Here is a 15,897-nt window from a genome sequence, read left to right as displayed (position 1 = left end):
TTTGCTGAATTATTATTTCAGATAGTCCAAGTTGATACACAAGGCCTAGAGTTATGTGTACTTTAAAAACCTGCTGTAATTAGGAATCCCCACAAACGATGTGAAAGCTGGTAGATTGTGTATTAGTAAGGTTATTTAACGCTTCCCTGTAGAAATTCCACCCCCCCCCCCCCCTTTTTTTTTTTAACTATCCAGGCTCCAAGCTCGACATGGTTGAATTGAGATTTTTACCTCCTGGAGACTGCTCCCGACTCTGATAGGTTTGTTGGGTGCCCTCTGGCTCTTAATTCCTGAGGGAGAATGACTAATTGGTATAGGCCTTGGGAGGCATGTAAGAAGGTAACACTGAGTTTGCAGGAGCAGAGAGGAAGGCCTCCCAGGTAAAGCATTTCAGCACTGCCTGGAGATCTGGATTTGCCCCCTTGTGTCTTCTGTAGCTATGTTATTCTGGGGGAGCATCATAAGACAGATGTTTTCTCAAGAGGCGATTCATTAATTATGCTCAGAGTGCAGTATTTGAGATAGCAGGGTCTAGTTTGTGGAAGTGCTGAGCAACAGAACTTGATGAGAACTAACCCCTGAACAGAAGACTTCTCTGAAAAATTGGATATTCAGTGTCTCAGTACTCAGCTTTTTATATCTTTTTCTTTTCTTCTTTTCTCTACAAAATGGGAATAATATCTCCCTCCTTTCTTAGGAGTTCTGAGCAAGAAATTGTCCTGTACTGTGTATTCAATCAATATACTTAGGAATACCAGAGGAAAGCCTATAATGAAGCAAATTTTGTCTTCCTAGCTTGAAGAGTGAACAGTGAAAAGGTTTGGTGCTCTGTATGCAACAGTAACATGAAATACATTATTGAATAACCGCTCCTTAAATGAATAGCGTCCCTTCTATGTACTAGACAGTACTCTAGTGAAAAGTAAGTGGTCATTTAATTAAATGTTATAGTGCATATTCCCAATAGGGTTTTATTAAGGCCAGTTTTAATTCCAATTTTCACTCTACTTTTGAGTGCCTCATTTTGCAACTTTAGTAATGTTCAATGTTCTTTCAACACAGTTTTTTTTGAGTTTTAATGTAAGTCCTGTAAATAGAAGCAATATGTGCAAAAAAAATTAGTGTGTTAATACATAAGTAAGAAATAACTTATGTCAGGGCTTTTGTAAATACCTGGATAAATGTAGACAAACCTGTTGCATATCTGGCCATTCATGTAGGCAAACAAAATGTCAGCAGAGAAGCAAACTTAACTTATCAATGCAAAAAGCTGCCTAAGCGAAGGAGATAATTTTTTTCAAGTCTGTCAGTAGTGGAGAAACTCCCAACTTTGATATTGTCACCACTGGAAAGAGGAAACAAGTACAGAAATTTGCAGCACATCTAGAAAACCGGGGGTTTTGACAGATAAAGATGGGTTTGGGTTGCATTTAGGCGTGGAGGAATGCTCGGCTGCTGCTCTCCAGGAAGGCATCGCAAGAGTCGTCAATGTCAGGTGTTGACTTTGGCGTAATTCCAGTAGGAAAACTGTCCTGAGAAGCTGCTCTAATGTGCAGGTGCAGCAGCCCTTGCAGGCACGGAGGATTTGTGGAAGGGGCATCAGTGTCAGAAGGATCTGGCCTCTGAATTTGGCATTTGGATCGATCACAGGCATAGCATATCCTGAGCTGGAAGGGACCGTGAGGATCGTTGAGTCCAACTCCTGGCTTCACCCCGGGCGAGCTAAGGGTTAAGCTATGGGCGTTGTTATATCCAAGGGTTATATCCAAGGGCGTTGTCCTGGAACACACAATGAGATGCCTTAGTACTGACAACTGCTTTTTACCCACAGATGTGCTAACTTGGACCTGTGCTGTGGTGTAGATCCGTAAAGTAGGTGTCAGCCTGTTAAGACCGCGTATGTTTTGTTGGGGTAGTTTTGGAGGCATATAAAGCATAGGAGACTTAATTTGTATGTCTGATACATGTCTGCAATAACAGGTAAAGCGGAGAAGCTCCAGTTGATTACTTAACCATCGAGGGCTTCGTATTATGATCTACAGATCAGATGATCCAAGAAGATGAGCTGTCTTTCTCCAGCCGCCTCACCTGTACCCTGCCTTGGCTGAGGCGGCACTGCCACTACGCATTTCGTGGTGACGTGCTTGCCTTGCCACTCGCTGTTGACAGAGGCAAAACAGACTTCCTGGTTTGAAAAGCTCAACGTTTGTACTCAAATGTGCCTTACTGCACTCAAAGTTCAGAACAAACAAGCATACATGCTTCATTTAATGCCTATAGTGAGTTAAATCCAGAGGGTTCGCAGTTTTTCCGTGCTGTAACAGCAGATGGGCTGTTTGCTCGTGCTTTTTTTTTTTTTTTTTTTTTTTAAAGGGGAGTTACTACTTTCTGACAGCTAGGAGAAGCCCTGGGCTTGGCTTGCTTTTCCCTGAAAGGGAACTGTGAGGTTTTGAAGTGAAGAATGCGACCGTTCGCTAAAGATGAAAAGGACCGGAGAGCAAAGCTGGTGGAGCTCATGTGCTGCATGGGTCAGTAGCGCGGCATCGCTGCTTGGGAGCTCTGCAGCTTCAGCAGCGGGTTTGCTTTGTAATGGAAGGGCATTAGAGCTACGTCTGGTAGATAGCAGGGCTCTCCGTAGGGAAAACTTCTCACCAGAGACTTTGAATGGCTTTCGCTTCGTAGCTGTGCCTTACTTTGGCAGTAGGCTGCCTGTTTGCTAGTTCCTTCACTTGGCTTCGCTGTGCTCTGCTTGGAGGTCGAGCACATGAAATACTGTTGCACTGCACCTTCATCCTAATCGGCGTTTTCTGTGTTTGTTTTTTGATTAAAAACCACAAGTGGTTTTTATTCTGGTGTTTTTCTCGGCATTGCAGGTGGCAGTTTTCTTCCTTGTTTCACATTTGTATGTGTCATAGCTATACAATTTTTCTACAAGCGTAGAAAAGTGTAATCGATGTGAATATATAAAAGGAATATGGGGAGCAAGCATCACTTTTTACTTCTGTTGGCATTTTAATTGAAGGTAGGGTTGAAATGAATAGTCACTACATGTTCTAACAAGATGCATGGAAGGGAATTTTGGGGATTATTATTTTTTTTCCTGTTGTCCCAGTAACATTTTCCTAACTGTAAACTTTCGTGGTGGTTAGTCAAAACTAGCTGAAGGTTACCTTAGGAAAACAGGTATGTTGTACGCTTGTGGACTGGTACCTACTAAATTCTGCAGTTCAGAAAAGTTGTGTTCCTTTTACAACAGCTACCCATAATGGAACAGCTGTAAGGGAAATTAGTTCTGGATCTTTCATTTCTCTGTTTTTCTGTTATCTACATCTGCCAAGCCGGGGCTTCTACCTTAGTAGGAGAAATTACTGATGTTGGAAATGCTGCCTTCCTGGATGAAGGCTATAGGAAAACATCTACATAGCAAAAAGGTTTTTTACTCTGTCAGATTTTTCCCTCACGCAGTGCTTGTTTTGCTCTTAGGTGGTCTCCTAATTCTCTTTTTGGGTCATTGACTAGTATAAGTGTGTGTGGAGCTGTGAAGAGGGAAACAGAATATGCCAGAAACTTAGAGATCATGAGTGGTATGGAAAAGGTGTTTTGGGAACAGTTCCTGCTCTGTACAGAGCCAAATGTACGAGTACACTGCACAGTCTAACTGCAGAACTCATCACCACAGCGAATGCAGAAATTAGAGGTGTTATAAAAGGATCAAAAAAAAAAAAAGACCAAAAAAATCATCTGTGGATCTCACATGGAAAGATGTGTACAAGCTTGTAGAAAGCTTTGCAGGCTTTTGCTTGCCTTGTTTTTGAGTTAGTTCCTGTGAACTCCTTCCTCACAAGTGTGAGGAGCAGCAAGCAATGCTCTTCATGGCCCAGGATGGACTCGTGTGTGATCACAGGCCATTTTGAAAGACCTCAGTACCACACCAGCAACCTGAACGTCCATGGATGTGCACCTCCCATGATTTTTTATTTATCTATTTTACTTCTGTTACCTTTGACCAATATGAAAACAGTATTTTAATGTAAAATTCAGGATGCGATTCAATCTTCTAGTGATGGCCACAGCTGAAGAAAGGGTCTTGTTTGGCTACCTGAGCTCGTTGCTCCTCCTCAGCCACGCTGCAAATAGCCCAAGTCAATGAAACAGCTGCAGTTTTGTTGTACAGGGTCTTAAGGGATCTGGCTATTTTAGGCTTGCACAGATGGTCCCGGTCCTAATGCAGTGCAGCTCCTGCTCTGGGGAGCTCTGGGACCGCGCGGCTCCATAGCAGTTGTACCACCTAATGACCACGCGAGGCTTTGTGGAGGTAACTGAACTCCTGAGCTGGGGTAGCATCGCTGTTTCTTTAGCACGGCTCTGTACAATACTTGTACATACATCCCGTCCGTGGTGGGATGCTTCCTTACCCTATTGCTCTTGTTATTTCTTCTTGGTATTTTGTGGGCAATCACTGATGCTAACTGCCACACCACGGAGCAAACTGTTGGCAGTAGCTGGGCCTCAGCACTAGGTTAACGAACCCTCTGTTTATATTATAGAGGTTTAAAAGAAACAAGGTGCTTTCTCTGACTAAAGCATGTTGGAAGAAGGGTGATCTTCCGGTCAAAAAGCACAATGATGAGAAAGTCAGCTTTCATATTGTAAGGGATTTTCTATTGGTAAATACTGCAATAATTTATCAGATTATAGAGGCTGGAAGTGGTATTTATAGCTCTTAAAAGTGTGCTTTGATCTTTTTAATCATCTTACGGATGGTCAACTTTTCTTAGGAAGTTATATTTCCGTTAGTAGTGCTCCTATTCTGACAGCAGGGCTGTAGCCCTGGAGGTGTTCACCTGGAACTTCTGCTCAGGAAACCTCTGCATAACATTCTGCGATGTCCCGCCAAAAACATTTGTATGCTATTATTTTAATTGGATATTTCAGAGCTTTTACAAGCTATTCTCTTTTTAAACCTTATTAGAATGCTATTTTTTAAAGCTGTTATTAAAAAATCTTCTGCATCATTTGTAGAGCTGTTGAAAACCCTTTTCTTTTTCCTTTTTACCTGCAGATGAACGGGACAAAGTACAAAAGAAGACCTTCACAAAATGGATAAATCAACATCTGATGAAGGTCAGTTGATATTTCTGTGATGTCTGGATGATTGATTATTGCAGCAGTGATCATGCATTTTACTAAATGTTTGACTTCAGTATGCAGTTGCATTGCATATAGTAAGGAAGTCAAACTAGCAAGATGTAAATCTCAAGGTTTCTGTCTTTGAGGAGTCATGGGGGAGTTGAAATACTGCTGTCTGATAACCCTGGGTGATCTGTTTGAATACTTGCACTTGAAGTTAAAATGGGACAAAGTTTTAAGGGACACTATTTCTTTCTGCAATGCTTGGCTTTTTTTCTAGCATTAGACTGCCATGGCTGTAGCAACACAGCTAAGGCAAATTAAAAAAAAACAAGGTTAAAATAATTTTTAAGTACTGTGTTGAGGAGAGGGAAGTGACCTTGAGAAGAATATCTCTAGATCAGCCAGTGACATCAGTGTGCTGCTCATGGATTAGAAACAGAGACTTTCTAGGGATGAAAGTCACTTTTCAACATCTTTCTTTTGAATAAGTAGTGAACTTGGTCTCAGGGACAGAGCACATCAGTTTAACAACATGTACAGCTTTTAGTCAACACAGAACTGAAGGCTGTGAATTCACCTTCACTGCATGGTCCTTCAGTTCTAAATTTAATCTGCTGTTTCAGCGCCAACTGTCGAGCCCAGACATTTCTCTGGAGAAACAGATTGTATAATTACTTAACATAACTGGCTTTGATTTCTTTTCAGAGGTTGAATTCACGTAGAAGTCCCATTAATAAAAACATAACTGTAATCTTTCAGAGTTGAGATTTAATTAATGAGTATAATGTTCAGACACTGTTGGAAAGATTTGCTTGTGTTCATATATAGAGAAAAATGCATTTTTTAAGGGGGTGACTTAATTATCTCTTTGTTTCTTGTGGCTGCGCTTGTAGCTACTTGATAAATATCGGATGCTGAAGCGTACCAGAATTTCTTCAGGGATGTTTAAAATCAACTTTTATGGCTCCTTAAATCTTTAGAAGGTGCAGAATTCTAGTTTTGCATCTTTTAAACATTTGAAATCAGGGTATCTCTTGGAAATGGCAAGACTTTGTGGGCTAGCAAAGCCCAGACGTTAAGTTGCTCCCCATTTTTCTTAGCAATAGAGAGAGAACTTTCTCTTGCAAAGTGCTGTTTCAGTTCTTGCTGCCATGACTGAGCCATCAGGATTGGTCCTGACATCAGCCTCCGAGCAGCTGCTCTGCATAACCTCTCTGTGAGAAGGGTGAGTCTGGAGCCTCAGAATGGCACTAAATACTGCTCATACCAATAGGTTTTCCTTTATGGGTTTCCTAGACCCAAAGGAATTGTGCTGTGTCGAAACAGCTGCTCCCAGTACCTCATCTATTTAGACACCTCCTCACCCTGGTCTTGGGATACCCAAGTGGTCCCGTGCTCTTGTGGAAGTCTGCTTGCTAATGAGAAAAGACAAAGAGGCTGCCGACCTGCTCTGTCTCCTTCTGGGAGTTCTCTGGATTTTACTCCAGATTTACAGCATAAGAAATTTATCTGTTGTACAGTACTTCAGGCAAATTAGATTTAAAGAAAAAAAAACACGCAGAAGAAGATTGTCATTAGTCTGGCAGCAAAATGCAATCTCCAAATTAACCATCATGCATTTCTCCTCATAATTGAAGATAATTGTGACTGTGTTTGTAGGGGCTACTGATCTTTTTCTGTATTAAAGATGCCTTTTAAAGATGCAGGTTTAATTTTCTGTGGAATGTGGAAAACCCCATTTGAAGCTTTTTTGGAGAACAATCCTTCAATACCAGTTTAAAATAATGCCTGTTTTAACAGATGAGCAGTGTAACGAATATTACGTTTATACACACCATTTTTTTCAACAATTTTAAAATATGCACAGTCATCGTTGACATACATTTTGCCTCTTGGGAGTAGCTTAGAAAGGATTTAGACTCTAAACCTGTAAGGCAGTCGGGTGAAGAGTTCATACTAAATCCTTTTGACTTGCTTGACAAGGTCAGTGGCATTAGGCCTTCATCTTCAAATAGTTCTTGGTGTGAGTGATGTTAGAGGTAAATATATATATATATATGTATTGCTGGCCTTGATTTTCATCTCAGATTGCTCACTTTAGAATTCAAGTAAAGGATTGTTAACTTACACAAATACAATTTCATAGAATCACAGAATGTTTTGGGTTGGAAGGGACCTTAAAGATCCATTTCCACGCCCCCTGCCATGGCAGGGACACCTCCCACCAGACCAGGTTGCCCAAAGCCCCATCCAGCCTGGCCTTGAGCACCTCCAGGGATGGGACATCCACAGCTTCTCTGGGCAGCCTGTGCCAGTGCCTCACCAGCCACCCTTAAAGTAAATAATTTCTTCTTAATATCTAATCTAAACCTACCCTTTTCAAATTTAAAGCCATTACTCCTTGCCCTATCCTCCTTGTCCTATCACTGCACTCCCTGACAAACAGTCCCTCCTCAGCTTTCCTGTAGGCGCTCTTTGGGTACTGGCAGGCCATTATAAGGTTTCCACGGAGCCTTCTCTTTTCCGGGCTGAACAACCCCAGCTCCCTCAGCCTGTCTTCATAGGAGAGGTGCTCCAACCTTTCGATCATCCTCATGGCCCTCCTCTGGACTCATTCCGTTACCTCCATGTCCTTCTTGTGCTGGGGGCCCCAGAGCTGAAGGCAGCACTCCAGGTGGGGTCTCACAAGAGCAGAGCAGAGGGGGACAATCACCTCCCTCACCCTGCTGGCCATGCATCTTTCAATGCAGCCCAGGACACGGTTGGCTTTCTGGGCTGCAAGTGCACATTGCCGGCTTATGTTGAGCTGCTCATCAACCAAGACCCCCAGGTCCTTCTCAGGGCTGCTCTCAATCCATTCTCCACCCAGCCTGTGTTTGTGCTTGGGCTTGCCCCGGCCCAGATGCAGGACCTTGCACTTGGCCTTGTTGAACCTCATGAGGTTCGCACAGTCCCACCTTTCCAGCCTGTCCAGGACCCTCCGGATGGCATCCCTTCCCTCCAGCATGTCGACTGCACCACACGGCTTGGTGTCATCTTGCTGAGGGTGTCAACTTGCTGAGAGTGCGCTCAATCCCACTGTCCACCTCACCGATAACGATGTTAAACTGCCAAAATGATGGATAGTGGCTTAATGCTTTTTGACAAAAAAAAATGATAATTTGACACTGGTTCTTCCATTAACTGGGAATTTATGTAGCAACTCAACTTTATTTTTTGGAAATTTTCAGTCTGAAAGCAGTTGATGATACAGTTGTCAATTTCTGTTCTTACAGCATTATTTCTAGGACCATGACTTGCATGGAAATTAAATTAATCGTTCAGATGCTCTCTCTTAAGACACAAGGACATATTTAGAAAATACTCTATGATGGTTGGAATGCAGGGAAAGTAGCACCATAAATGAACGCACTTTTGGCAGAGTTAGTAGAGCTCTCCTGGTCTATACATTACATTGAATTTGGGTCATAGCTTTCTGCTTTGTTACCTTGGATTTAATACAAAATACATGCAGCTCATACATGCTCACAGATTGCTGATAGCTTGTTGCAGAGGAAAAAGAAAAAGTGAGAACTAACCTGTTTCAGGCATCTCACTAGATTTATTTCAGCTAGTTGTCTAGATTACTTTTTTTTTTTATGGTTAGCAGAAAGAAGAGACCCTTCTGTGTGTCTTGGACCACCTTGTCTGTAGGTGATCTAAGTACCGTAGGGGCAGATGAGTTGTGTCCTAGAGGTGCTTTCAGCCCACTGACTGAAAAAGGTCAGTGTGCTTTATCTGTCACTGAGCTATGGTTCAACAAGAAGTGGGAAGGATAAAAGTGGTCACACAAGTTATGAGAGACTGCGGAAAGTTTAAAGGTGATCACAGAAGTTAGGAGAGACTGGAAAGCTTGACCACAATATGTGTGTGGACAGAACCTCTACTGCAGACATGGGGATGGATTGCACTTCTCTTTAATCTTTTTTCCATCCTATGTACGTTCTTTACTTTTTATCTACCCTGCTTCCTTTTCTCTCTCCCCTGTTCCTTTTTTGTTTTTCTTTTCTCTGTTTTTCCCCCTTTCTTCCTCTTGCCTCTTTTTACTTTTTCCCTGCTTTAGTTCTTTCCTTGCCCATTTTAATTAATCTTCTATTCTCTTGCAACCCAACGTCCTTGGGAAAGTACCGGACTTTTAATTCCTTTATAGCAGTATATTCAAAAGAGTTTTTTCTAGGTCAACAGCATGATGCTTTTATGGGTTACCATCATTTGTTGGGTGGATGGCATGGAAGCCTACTGTCATTCTTCTAATTAAGTTCTGCTTTTAAGGGACTTGCTGAGTAACCACAAACAACAACATGGCTGAGAAATGTTTACCCTTCTGCCCTCTGCTGTCCATCTTTAGTTGCACTGGATTCAAGGCACAGAAGTGCGTACTGAACCTCAGTGTGTGAGATTAATCCCTTGGCAGTTCAGCTGACCAGTTAAGCATGTGTTTGTGTACTTTACTAAACTAGAGCCACAGTCATTGCAGAAATATTTCCTGCAAACAATCTCTAGATATGTAGGTTTAGAGATAGATAAGTAATAGTTATTTAGAAAATTCAGCTGTTCTTTGTATACCACAGTTCATGATCAAATGGACTGCCACCACATTTTTTTTAAAAAATGCTGATATTTTCTTTATAATTTTTAATAATTTTTCATTGGGATGGTAAGAGTTTTGCACTCATTAAGGCTACTGTTTAATGTCTGATGGTTGGGCTCTGGTTTATACGCTATCTTTTACTTTTTGTTGACATACAGGCTGGAGAGGTGAGATATTGGCCTTACCTGCTGCTGTGGTATGAGCTTCCAGAAAGAAACTCACATTCCAGTGTAGGGTGGCAATGGGGTAGAGATCTCATCTTTTAACTTCTCACAATGTGCCTCTGCTTCTAGTGTTTCGCTTTGCTGCTGTCAAAATAGTATGTTAAATTCTAGTACTTGCTATAGCAGTAAGTAGCACCTGACATAACAAAACTGGCTAAATTAATGAAAGAAAAAGATTTTCATTCTGGTGTAGCATTCACACATGGTTAAAGAGTCTGAAGTGAAATCTGATTTCCCTTAAAGCCCAGAAGTTTTTCCTTAAATTCCTTTGAATCCCCTGAAGCCCGAGAAAAGAATGAAAAGTGTGAAATATAAGTAGAAATGAGATAAAAGAGGGAAAAGAAAAAAGGTAATGATGAAAAATTAGTAAAAGCAGACAAATTTGTCATTCAATTCGTTTTTCAAATCAATTTAAAAAATTGTTTTGTAGCACCACAGCTTAGTCTTGACAGGTTAAACAAGATGTTTTGAAGTACTTAGTTTCTTTATCAGAAATTATCACGTACAGAAAATGGGGTTAATGGCAAGGTGACCAGAGGCTGGTTAGATCAGTGCTCTGATGGAAAACAGATATTTGTAATGGACACCTAGCGAAAGGTGGAAAGGGAAAATGATTTTTCTCTTTTCATAGAATCACAAAATCATTAAGGTTGGAAGAAATGTCCAAGATCACCTGGTCCAACCATCACCCTACTACCAATGTCACCCACTAAACCATGTCCCTAAGCACCAGGTCCAGCCTTTCGTTAAACACCCCGAGGGACGGTGACGCCACCACTTTCCTGGGCAAAAGTGGTTCCCTTTTTCGTTGAAGGAAGGGTTGTAGAGCACCTCTTAACAGACCTTCCAGCAGCAGTATGGGACCCTGGGGTGCCTTGAGCAGCTGCCTTGAGAGGGAGCCTGTCCTGCCCGTGGCACTGTATGGGGTGCCACCACCTGCTGCCCCCAGCAGCGTGGGTCGGCTTGGGACCCTCAACCGGTGAGACCTGGGAAAAGAAGCGTGCTGGCGATGGGAGCAGTGGGCAGCATCCCTGCACAGTCATTAGTTGCTCCAAAAGTCACTTGTAAAGGTATTATGGGCAAGAAGGCTTTTAGAAGTAGCTGGACAAAATGCTTTTAAAACTACTGTTTTAAAGCTCTGTGTTCAAAATTGCATGCTGAGTTGCAGTGATACATTGGTAGTACATTGTAGAAATAAGTGCTTTTTGTTGTGCAAAGACTAAATGCATAATTCATAATAGAAACCCAGCGTTATTGATTCCTGTGAGTCCTTCAGACAGCTCATGGTTTGCAAATGGCATCTTGCATCAATACCTTCGTGAAACGTTCAGGTATGCATTTAATGGCAGAGGAGCCATTCTGATCCGATGCAGTCATCCCCTTGCTGAAAGCTGGCACTTCACTGACACTAGTGGTTATCGTTAGAGATAGCTCTACTCTACGATATCTTCTTCTTAGCCATGCAGTTAATCTGTTATTTAACATTCCCCACCTCTTCTTTTAGAAATGAACGCTTTTTAGCTCTACATTTTTATTTGTTTTAAGGCGTGAAATCCTTGGTGTTAGTCTGACTGTGCAGACTTTTTTTTTAAAGAGCTTTACTGCCTTTCATATCTGAAATACACTTTGAAAAAGCATGGTTTTTTTTTTTCTGTGTTAATAAAAATAGTAAGAAGATTGCTTGCTGTGCAAGTGCATATAAATGAATCTTCTGCGTGTTCCTCCTGGTTATTTCTGACAGCTGTTGTAAACTGTACAGCCCCACTTCAAACACAGCATGCAGCTTGCTGAGCTCACTGCTTTAGTCTTTGGGTGTGGCTGAGGTATGAGGATTTCCTCCTCTATGTCATTTTTTCAGTGTTCAGCAGGACCTATTTGTGTCTAGGTAGACAGGCTCTTTCATTTTTTGTCCTAAAAACTTTTGACCATTTCGTGTTCAGGACTATACTCAAACATCTTGCCTAAGCAGAAGTATTTTTTCCTTTGAGATTTATTCCTTCACAAAATTTTTTAAAAAGTCAGCTGTTAATGCTGTAAAGAAATATTTGATTTTGTTGTTATCCCTGGAAATATGTACAATTATAATTGACTCATACCACATGGCGTATACAAATTTTTCAAAAATCTTCTACTGACAAGTAAACCACACAGCATCTGTGATCTGCTTAGTATAATCTATAGGTGTTTGCAAAGCAGGTCAGCAAGCAAACTCAGGACTTTTTAGGTGTTTATGAGAAGTTTAGACAAAGGAGGAAGGTAACCAGGGGTTGGTGAGGATGGTGAGGCAGTGACAAAATGTGAAAGTTTTAGAGGCTGGTGATAAACCACATCACAGAATCTCTCTGCAAGCAAATAAATAAATCAAGTCAATAAAAACTATGCCACAGACTTCAAGTTTATTTGATCCTCTTTAATGTATGCAGACTTCATGACTAATTGGGAGTAGGAAAGAGAATAATTGGAAACAGTAAATTAAATATGCATGAAATATAGCTTAAGTGCATTGATATTTTTATGGCATGCAGCGCTTTTGGAACAGTTGAGTGTATGTTTTTATGATCCTTTTTGTTTATTTATTTATTTTAATTTGTTTTATGTAGGTTCTTATATGAGAAAGGATGAGTATAAGGAGAATTAAGTCTACTGTGAGGTTATTCTATGGTAGACTAGAAACACTAGAACCAATATGTTTCCTATAATAGACTAATATATTAATTCATTCTCTTTTTGTGGGTTTATTGTTTGCAATTAGCTCTCAGCACAGATTTTATTCAATATTTAATTATTTATCCTTAGAGATCATAAGAGATAAAATTCTACCATTTGCAATTAAGTGTTGGCTTTTTAATTAATTGTTAAATTATGCATGGAATTATATTTTATCTATATCCTTTTGATGTGTCCACATTTAATAACCATTTATATACCAATTTAGAAATACTCTGGCTTGATCTTGCCCCCATGGGGCCAGTGTAACTGTGCCATTGGCTCCAGTGGGAGTAACGTTTGTCCCTCTAGCTGGACTCCAGACAGTAAGCAACCGCAAACATTCCGTCATAAACATTCCAAAATATTTTGTTCTACAACAATATTTTGTATACTTTGGGATGCCAGGCTTGATCTGAGGTAATATAGGTGTGTGACTGCGTGGGGACATAAGAATACATCTGAGTAAACAAGTTTTTTCCTGTAAAGAAGCATGTATTTTCTGTTAAAGATGTTTTTGGTGCTTTGAACAGGGAGATTTAAAGGTAGTAGTAATGTAATGTTTGAAATCCTCGTCTACCTACTGAGATACAGAATCTGGATTCTAATCAGAATACTAAGTCTGCCAACCTTACCTCTTACCTGCTTTAGGCAGGTGTGGAGTATATTGCCTTTCGTCTGAGTTAATGTATCCTTGCAGTTTTAAGCTGTGAAAGCCAGATTTATTGGTTGGGTTTGATACATGCTATTAACATTACATTTCAATATTTTAAACGATTCATCCATGATGAGGTGTATTTGGTGGCACGTGGTCCAAGGCTGGAAGGGAGAGGGCAAACTGGAAGGATGAAGGGTGAAGAAAACTGGTTGCACTGTGAGACAGAAGCATGTCTCCGGCCAAAGATAAAATGAGACAAAAGGTGGTTGTGGCTGCTGTTGATTTGAGGTGTTGAATTGGAACAAGGAGGTCAACAATGGTTTTTTGGTCACCATCTAGCATTCAAAGCACAGGACTTTGTGGCAATCATTTATCCTCATAACCAACAGAAAAAACAGGTGTAGAGGTCTGCATTTAAACTGGTCGTCTGCGTGGCCTTTGTAGCCTATGCAAAAAAGAGTTATTTCTGTGGCACAACTCAGCTCATCCTCAGCTAGGTGTGCCCAACAGGTCGGGGCTCACTATGTGCTCTTTGCCGGCCTGTTGCAGGAGTGAGAGTGGCTACCCCTAACCCTGCTGTGGGCATGTGTGTTGTGGGATAAGTGCCACCCAGAAACGGACCTTCAGCCTGTCAGAGCATGCTGGAAATAACACTTGTTTCAGCAGGTTAAGAAAGTTGCTAGCGAAACTGCTGGTTAGTTAGGTCTCCACTGGTGGGGAAGCACTGCTTCAAAACATAAAAGGGGAATGACACTTAACAGCAAGTGATTGCAAAACCACAGGCTCACCTTTCAAAGAAAAGAGAGAAGTGAGAAGAAAAAAACCGACAGCGAGCTTCTAAGCAGCCAAACTCCTCAAACTCGGGAAACCAACAGGTAGGGTCTCCTGGGGAGGTAATCTAAGAGAGGAAGGAATGCAGGAGGTCTGGCAGTCGCTGAACGCGCTTGTGTTGAAGACACAAAGGCAGGCTGCAGACGAGCAGCGCAGATAGGAGGCACAGTATAGAACATATTGCTGCTTGTAAGAGATGTGTCGAATGAAAAGGAGCCGTACAAAAAATGGAAATAAAGGTAGTAGGACTAAAGATTTGTATAAAAGAGTTAGTAAAACTTGATGGGATACAGTCAGACAAGCAAAGGTCCAGAACGAGTTATGGTAAGAGAGTGACATAAAAGTCCACAAGTGAAAGGTTCTGTGATTATGTCAGAATATGAAGAAGAAAGGAGAAATACAGATGCATTACTGAGGGGAAAAAATGAGATGTATTATTGAATGGTGTAGAGAAGACTGAAGTACTCCATCCTTTTTAGACTGCATAACACTGACTTGATGAAACACATTTTAATAAGATTAGAGTAAAACTAAGATAAGGAAAGGTCAGTTTAAAGAATATTTAGAGAAGTTATGTGCTTTCTAGTTGTGCAGTTTTATTCACCCAGCAGTTAGAAACTAATTGAAGTCATTTATAGCATTTTATCATTTTATTTAAGAGTTCACAAAGGACTGGGGACTCCTAGGAGTCCGGAGTATAGCAAGCACAATACCTGTCTCCCAAATAGAAGGAAAGAATGGGGAATTACAGGTCTTACAGAGTAATTCACTCCGTGGGAAGGCAGTGAGGCAAATTCTTGAACTATCATCTATCCAACCTTTGGCTGGACGACTGATCTTTGAAAGCAAGCAGATGCAGGGGATGCTGTGTGAATGGTGTACCTCAAGTTTTTGACATGCTCCCACATGTAGTCTCATTAGCAGGTTACTATCAGAAAGCTTGAATGAAAGGTTCTGGGATACAATTTGCTTGGGTATTGTCATCATTAACAGCTGTGACTGCAGCCAAACCTGGAGCTAGCGAGAGCCATGGCCTTCCATTGTGGCTGCTGTCATGGCTGCCATCAGGTGCTGCCACAGCGTCCTCTGCCTCGGGGGGGCTATACAGTGAGCAAGGACCCGCTGTCCTTTCCATCAAGAGATGGGTCTGGACACCTTTCTGTGCTGCATCCTCAAGTGAGGACTCAAGCTCTGTCACTTCATCCTTGCAATTTTACCCTGTTTCTGTAACACTGTGGCTGCACCTTTCTCTGGCTCAGGCCTGGTGTCACGTTGTCAATAGGAAGTGCGGCCTTCACCCTGCCACGCTTCTTACAGGGTCCATCTCCTCTACTGGGCTGAGTTTGCTCATGCCTAGGAAGCTCCAATAGCTGCAGATTAACTCTGTGGGCCAGCACAGACGAGGAGACAGCTCATAACCCTGCCTTCTTGTAGACACGTGTAGCTCTTCCTTACGTTTGTGGGCATGCAGTTGTGAAACTCCATGTGGCTGTGCTACACCTCATCATTATGATGGCAAGAAGTTTGCAGCCATCTGTAATAAAGCACTAAGAAGATATGTATTCTTGGAAAATCAAGGACAGGTTGTGAGGAACTGTGTTTATTGAGTCTGAAACACAAAACTGAACAGAGACATGATAACATGTCCTCAGTATGTAAAAAGGGGGTTATGCAGAGGTGGGGGTGAACAAGTCTTTTCTAAAGTCAAGCTCAAA

General features: G+C 41.5%; 1 protein-coding gene across 30 annotated transcripts in view; it reads left to right on the top strand.

The window, feature by feature from the left end:
* LOC310897568 (dystonin-like) overlaps window positions 1-15,897 on the top strand; it is a 298,423-nt gene that overhangs the window by 87,435 nt on the left and 195,091 nt on the right. For 29 of the 30 annotated variants that reach the window (XM_083831325.1, XM_083831319.1, XM_083831327.1 and 26 more), the window contains one exon: window positions 5,063-5,124. In XM_083831325.1, coding sequence (XP_083687451.1) covers window positions 5,063-5,124 — 62 coding nt within the window. Of the gene's footprint in view, window positions 1-2,446; window positions 2,529-5,062; window positions 5,125-15,897 lie in introns of those variants that run through there. The other variant, XM_083831311.1, reaches the window with a different exon arrangement.

Source organism: Anser anser, assembly GCF_964211835.1.
Source record: "Anser anser genome assembly, chromosome: 3".
In the NCBI taxonomy this organism is placed as follows: domain Eukaryota; kingdom Metazoa; phylum Chordata; class Aves; order Anseriformes; family Anatidae; genus Anser; species Anser anser.
This window is presented reverse-complemented; position numbering and strand designations above follow the sequence as displayed.